At 37.7% G+C, this 7,139-nt stretch overlaps 1 protein-coding gene across 1 annotated transcript in view; it reads right to left on the reverse strand.

The window, feature by feature from the left end:
- Positions 1–944: 944 nt before the first annotated feature.
- Positions 945–7,139, reverse strand: part of samd1b (sterile alpha motif domain containing 1b) — a 13,427-nt gene continuing 7,232 nt past the window's right edge. Inside the window, exons 4-7 of the mRNA XM_037690177.1 lie at positions 5,733–5,781; positions 5,543–5,651; positions 1,257–1,371; positions 945–1,147 (exon numbers count right to left, since the gene is read on the reverse strand). Of these exons, the coding sequence (XP_037546105.1) occupies positions 1,004–1,147; positions 1,257–1,371; positions 5,543–5,651; positions 5,733–5,781 (417 nt within the window). The 3' untranslated portion in view covers positions 945–1,003. The remainder of the gene's footprint in view (positions 1,148–1,256; positions 1,372–5,542; positions 5,652–5,732; positions 5,782–7,139) is intronic.

Consider the following 7,139-nt stretch of genomic DNA (forward strand, 5'->3'; position numbering starts at 1 on the left):
ATATATATAGGTTTGAAAGTGACTGGGTATCAGGCCTTTTCATGTTAATTTTTCCTAAATTTGGCTTATTCTTCCATTTCAGCTACATTTCAGCTGTTTTTCAGCAAAAGAAGCATTCACACTGCATTTTCGCAGGAAATGCAATTTCTCTAGTTTAAATTGATTTAAGAAACATTCACTGTGAATTCACGCCAAGTTTTGAGAGAATGCACTTTCTAATTTGTAAAGCAGGTAAAGAGCTGACGGCGTGACGACTCCTGCGCATTTAAATTAGACGTCATGTGGAGTTGTTTTTACTTTAGGTAGAACTTTCTGAGTGAATACAGCCGAGTTAAACAGTAATCGGCGGTTTAGTTAGAAAATGAAGTTTACAAATATATTATAACAAGACTGAGTCAACTTACAACAACTAACTTACTTGATTGCATTTTCCTTTTTTCTTTAGTTATTTGGTTTTGTCATTTTTTATACAATGATGCATACGCCAGATCAGATTGTAAACAGTTTTCACACAAGACAATAAAATTCAAAACAATTAGCGTCCTTTCAAACAACGAGGGAGAATTTGTCACTTTATTCCCTGGACTCTCTTCTTGCGTGAACGACAGATCTTATTTTGCAAGCAGAATAAATACGATGGTAACTTTTTACTCCAGCTTTTGTAAATATGGATTCAGTCCAGTTTGTCTAGATTGTTGATTTGTCCGACATGCTCTACATGGACAAACCCAAAGAGACCTTTAAGGCCTGCAAATGAAAAAGTTCTTGCTTTCCTCACCCAACGTTTGTGCTTCATTTAGTAGAAAAGTCATTTCTGTCTAAAAAAAAATCTCTTCCACATCGCTGTCATCTTTAGACCAACTTTAGAGGTCCGAACGGATGTGTGTGATTTAACAGCAGATGAGAAGTGAAGAATATTATTCTGTATACCATGCATGCATTTTCATATTGAGCTGAATATAAATATAAACGTAACAGTCTGAATGTGTTTTCTGCGTTGCTGTTAGCAGTCATCGTCCTCGAAGTGTGTTTTCTGCAGAACCTTTACGTGACGCTCGTAGATCTTGAGGGCGGGGCCAAGTTTGATAGACAGGCCGGTCAAAACGTCGTTGCGCTGCATGAGGAGGAGAGACTTCCCATCGATTTCCTGATGAGAAAGCAAAGCAGTGATCTGGAGGAAAGCTGAAACTTTGGAAGTTAAAAAAAAAAAAATCTGCAGCGCCCTCTAGTGGTGGTTGAGCAGATGACAGGCTCACCTGCAGCCTGAAGGCCGTCGCCTGCTCAGGAAAACCTGCAGCTGTGAAATAACGGACCACGTCAGACACGGTCCAGTCCACTGGGCTCCCTCTGATGCCTTCGGACTTCAGAAGTCTAAGGAAAAAAGAGGAAGTAGGATTGTTACAAAAATGAACAGGAGACATTAAAGTTTAGTGTTTAATTAGAGCTTTTTGCTACAAATACATTTAATGCAATCTTCATTGTCTCCTGTTTAAAATGACTGTCATCGTTTGGTCTGACACATAACGAGGTCTAAAAGACACAAAATCAGACAATTATATCTCAGACAGGAAGCCAGCTGGTCATGTCATCGCTACGTCATTAGGAGCATAAATACGATGACATTTTTAAAGTTGTATTAAACTCTCTAATCATTGTGGGAATGTTTTTCACTCCATAGTGATCCATTTTTCTTCCGTACATTTTTCGGTGTGATTCTCATCCTGCAGTTTTCGAGCTATTTCAACAAATCATTTATCAAAACGTTCAGCTCTTTCAGGACAATCCTGATAGTGACTTTTGGTATTGGTGCAACTTTAGCTTTTTGAAATGTTTAGCCTTTTCTGCCACTTTATCCTCATAGAAAATGAACTGAGCTCATTTTGCATCCTTCATATCTTTAGATCTGTTTACAACCTTTTACTGCTCCTTTCACATTTTGTTCTGGTTCAGCTTCTTTCAGCTTCCTTGAGCAAAAAAAAATAATAATAAAAAAAAAATCAGCTACTTTCAGCTGTTTTTTCAGCTGCTTTGTGCTCTTTTCAGCTTTATTCTGCTAATTACAACATTTTTGTGCTTCTTCTAACTTCTTTCTGCTCATTTCAGCTTGTTATGCTCCTTTCAGCTGATTTCTGCAAGTATCAGCTTTTTATACTACCAGTATTTCAGCTACTATATAACTGTTTTATGCTAATTTTAGCTTTTTCAGCTAATTCCAAATTTTTGCACTAATTTTAATTTCTTTCAGCTTACTTCAGCAAAAATATGCTCTTTCCACTTAGTAATTTCAGCGTCTTTCGGCTTTTTTAGCTACTGTTCAACTGTTTTTTTTTTTCCTAATTGCAGCTTTTTCCCCAGATAACTTCCACTTTTTGTGCTCATTTCTGATTCTTTCAGCAAACGTGTTCTTTCTGCAATCTTCTGCCAGTTTAAGCATGTTCTACCTTTTTCAGCTATCTTTTTAGATTTTTTGAAGCTAATTTCAACTGTTTTCAGATAAACTCAAGTTTTTCTTGGTAATTTCTGCTACTTTCAGCCTAATTAACTTATTTCTGCTAATTTCAGCTTGTTAGGCTCCTTTCAGCAGATTTTTGCTAGTTTCAGCTTTAGCTGTTATTTCAGCTACTATTTAACTGTTTTATGCACATTTTAGCCTTTTCAGCTAATTCCACATTTTCTGAGCTCATTTCAGCTCTTGCCACTTCCTTTTGGTAGTTTAAGCTTCTTTCTGCCTTTTCAGCTACTTTCCAGCAGGTTTTTTGTGTGTGCTCATTTCAGCTGTTTTAAGCTAATTTCCTCATTTTTGTGCTCATTTCTGCTTATTTAAACTTAATTCAACAAATATGTGTTCTTTCTGCTTTATTCTCCTAATTTAGGCTTGTTCTTTTATTTCAGCTACATTTCAGAAATGTTTTTAGCTAATTTCAGCTGTTTTTCAGCAAGTTCTTCTAAAATAAGCATTCACGCTGCATTTTCACAAGAAATGTAATTTCTCTAGTTACTTTAGTAATCAGACTCGTCAGGTGCTCAGTGACGTTGTGGAGAGATGTTTAACGTGCCTTTATGTAAATTATCTTTGGGAGACGTCACTTTTTCCATAAGAAGTTCATATGAAGTTTAATGACAGACGCTAAATTGAACCAAAATATTAATATAATTTGAGATCGAAACTAATAAAGATTAGATTAGCGGTGCTTTGGTGTTAGCTCTTTCATTTATTTCATTAAAAATGTAATTTGAACACTAAACTTGAGAGTTTGTTTTGTTTGTTGTGGCCACCCCCTTTGTCTTTCAGCAACTTTATTACGAAACTGACTTTTCAAAATACAACCCGTTGTTTATCAAATGAGAAAATAATTAAAGAAAACAGAGTACTAGTATACAGTGAAAATATTAATATTTTTCATGGAGAGCACAGCTGTGCTAAGGAGGGGTAAACAGATGTGTAGCTGTTTGGCGTGATAAGATTATTAGTAATGTTGTAGTTCTACTATAGTCTTCAATAAATATGACCCATGCTCGGAAAATGAGCAACAATGAGGATTTTCTCTATATTGAGGTATTATTATTATTATTTTCAAATTCTTCATTTCAAAAGCTTCAAAAATCATAAGTAGATTGTTATAATTTAGCGATTTATCACCTGGCCTGGCAACAAGTTTTTTTCACACGAGTGGACTGGACCTTTATTGGTCTGGACTGGCGTCATCAGGAATTAAAGCCATCTCTTTAAAAAGGGAATCCCCAAGTGCCACCAAACAGTATACGTAGGGATTTCCCAACGTTATGGCTGCCTGCAGAAAAAAACGGTTTAAAGGAAATTAAAAAGTTCATAAGACAATAGGATAATGACATTATCTGTTAGAAAACTTGAATTTAAAGGTGGATTAGGAGAATATATGCTGGTTTTGTTACCGACATCGCTAGACGGCGTCTTTTTGGACTCATTTTTCATCCATCCATCTATCCATTATCTTTTACCTGCTTCTTCCTTTTGCAGCAAAGATCAAACTTTTTTACATCTTTTGCACTGCAGCCTGCGCTCAGTCTGACTCGTTTCACCTGGTCACATGATCTGATGTGTTGTAAACTTGTTTAATAACATTTATAAGCACCTTTCAGATTAATAATATGAAATGATGGCTGTGTCGTTAACAGTCAGGAATTTTTAAAGACTCGTTTCAGCGTGGATTTTGTACTTTTGCACTCCTTACATGTAAAGAAGTGATATTTAGCGTAGCATTTTTACTACAGGTTTACTTGTGGTTCCTAGAGTTTCCAAAAGCAGAATGTTATCAGGCTCCTCTATTGTGGAACCAACTTCCAGTTTCTGTCCGTGAGGCTGACACCGTGTCTACTTTTAGGATTAGGCTCAAGTCTTTCCTTTTTAATAAATCCTATAGTCAGGGTTGGCTTGGGTTTCCTGAGCTATCCCTTAGTTATGCTGCTATAGGCTTAGACTGTTGGAGAACAAATTGACCAGATTTCCTCAAATGAATAGTTTGCATTTGTAATTATTTCTATCTTAATGTGTTTTACATTTATGAGAATGAACCTTGAATTCAAAATATTGAAGGTTGTAAATATAATATTTTAGCATAATGTTGACCAAAACAACCAGATTGCATTGCTGCACCATGTGTTGAGGTACCACACCTTAAAAAAATGATACATTTTGAATATAGGACTGATAAAACGTGTAAAAAGTTTAGTTCAGAGTTGTGAAAAGGTTTGTTGTGAAATACAATTTACTGCAACTGGTTTTGTTTTATGTAAAAAAAAAACGACACAAAAAAAAGGCCCAAAGACAAAATCACGTCGTTTTCTTACGAGTTAAGAGAAAGAAATTTGACATTCCCTGTGTGTACAGCAAGTGTATACATTTCAACTACCGTATTTTTTGGACTATAAGGCGCATTAAGCGAAACAAAACAGTCAGATAAGTCAAACTTTATTCAACTCATTCACAATAACCACATAAAATTGGTTCGAGGTCAATAAGCACAACCAGAATTAATACATAAGGTGCACCTGATTATAAGGCTCACTGTCGATTTTTGAGAAAATTAAAGGATTTTACGTGCACCTTGTAGTCTGAAAAATACGGTAATTTTTTGTACAACTCACTGACTTCTGTTTTGTTGTGAACACCATGAGGAGAAAAAAAACAGTAAAACATGATCAATATGAATATTTTGTTTCAAAATGTTTTGTTGCACAGTGATGTCATCGCATGCAGAAAAGGTCATTAAACTTGGTATTTTCATAAACTTTGGGTCAAACCCGTCATCTGTCTGCGACCAAACAAAATGTTTATATTTTTGTTTATATGTTATGCATTTCATTCACATTACCTCCGATTTCCCGTTAATTCCCACCAATTCCAAATTGGAATATTTCCTAAGTTTTCCAGCTTAAAGTTCCTGGAAATTCAGAAATTTTCAAAAATATTTTGTTTCTTTGACATAAAAAAAAGTCAATTTACATCCATATTTTCTGATTTTTGAAAAAAAAAAAGGATGTTTCCCGCCTTTGCTGTACTCACCCTCCACTGCCGTCAATACCTTGCTCTTCAAACACGCCCGAGTCCCTCGGGGACGCGGTGGGCGTAAGCATGCAGGAAGACACACCGACCTCTGTCTTACACTGCAAGCCTAAAGCAGAAATATTTGTCATCAGCACCAAACACCATCACAAATCCACACTGGTTTTGAAAATCTTGGAACAGAACTCACTGTTGAGGCTTGAGGACGTGTGGTTTGTGCCGTCGTGCTGCGCGGGACTCTGGAGGTGAAAGACAAACGGTCAAAGTGAATGCAGAGACAGAGCTGATAATAGTCAGAGAGGTACACCCTCAGTCTGGAGTGAAGGACGATGGAGGGTGGCTGCGCCCAGAAGCGTTAAGACAGAACTGCAGCAGGAGCGTGAATGATGAGGTGGAAGGTACGAAGTGCAGCGGTGGGTAAGTTTGCCAAAAAGGATGAGTCACCTCCAGTCGAGTGCTGAAGTGTCTTAAACACTCAGAACCTTTTCACAGTCCAGCAGGAATGTTCCTCTTGACTTTCTCCAAAGTAAACCACTCCTCTGGGTGATAAACAGTCACACTGACCACATACTCTAACAGGTTTATTTGTCATATGCAGATGGACACAAGGTCAACAATGCAACGAAATGCTCAGGACGAGAAGAACTGTCTCGACTCGCCAAAAAAACAACAGCAAATATCAAAGCACGCAACAAAAAATACAAAAACAAGGCGCCAAAGGTGAAAAAAAATACATCTACAGCAGCATGGTCCTGTTAGCAGAGTGTCAAAGTTCATGCTCAATCATCCAGGTACAAAATCCAGTCATGGTCAGTCAGGTCATCTGGACAGTTTCTTTTTTGTGGAAAGACGTTTCGCCCTCTATCCGGAGGGCTTCATCAGTCTGAGGAGTCCCAAATAAACTGTTTTCCCACTAAGCAGTGCACTCTTTTAGTGGACCAACCAGTTTGCTGGTGGTAAGATGGTCTTTGGGCCCGTTGACTCCTCCTAGAGCTGTCATTTCTATCCCAAAACCGTTATAATGTGATTAATGTGTGGGCCAAAGAGACAATCTTAGCACCAACATAACTGGTTTGTTCCACTTCGGAGTAAGCTGTTGGAGGAGGAATCAGTTTTGTTGTGTGTTTCCTTGACTGAAGAAGCCTTTTGGATCGAAGGCAAAACGTTTCAGCACAAAAAAAGAAACTGTCCAGATGACCTGACTGAAAAATGTTGGATTGTATACCTGGATTATTGAGCATGGACTTTGTTGTTAGCAGTGTGGTTCTGTTAGCAGTATGGTTCTGTTAGCAGTGTGGTTCTGTTAGCAGTGTGGTTCTGTTAGCAGTTTGGTTATTTTAGCAGTGTGGTTCTGTTAGCAGTTTGGTTTTGTTAGCAGTTTGGTTCTGTTAGCGGTGTGGTTCTGTTAGCGGTGTGGTTCTGTTAGCGGTGTGGTTCTGTTAGCAGTGTGGTTCTGTTAGCAGTGTGGTTCTGTTAACAGTGTGGTTCTCTTAGCAGTGTAGTTCTGTTAACAGTGTGGTTTTGTTAGCAGTGTGGTTCTGTTAGCGGTGTGGTTCTGTTAGCGGTGTGGTTCTGTTAGCAGTGTGGTTCTGTTAGC

This window comes from Nematolebias whitei, chromosome 16 (genome assembly GCF_014905685.2).
Source record: "Nematolebias whitei isolate Nwh7 chromosome 16, NemWhi1, whole genome shotgun sequence".
Taxonomy (NCBI): Eukaryota; Metazoa; Chordata; class Actinopteri; order Cyprinodontiformes; family Rivulidae; genus Nematolebias; species Nematolebias whitei.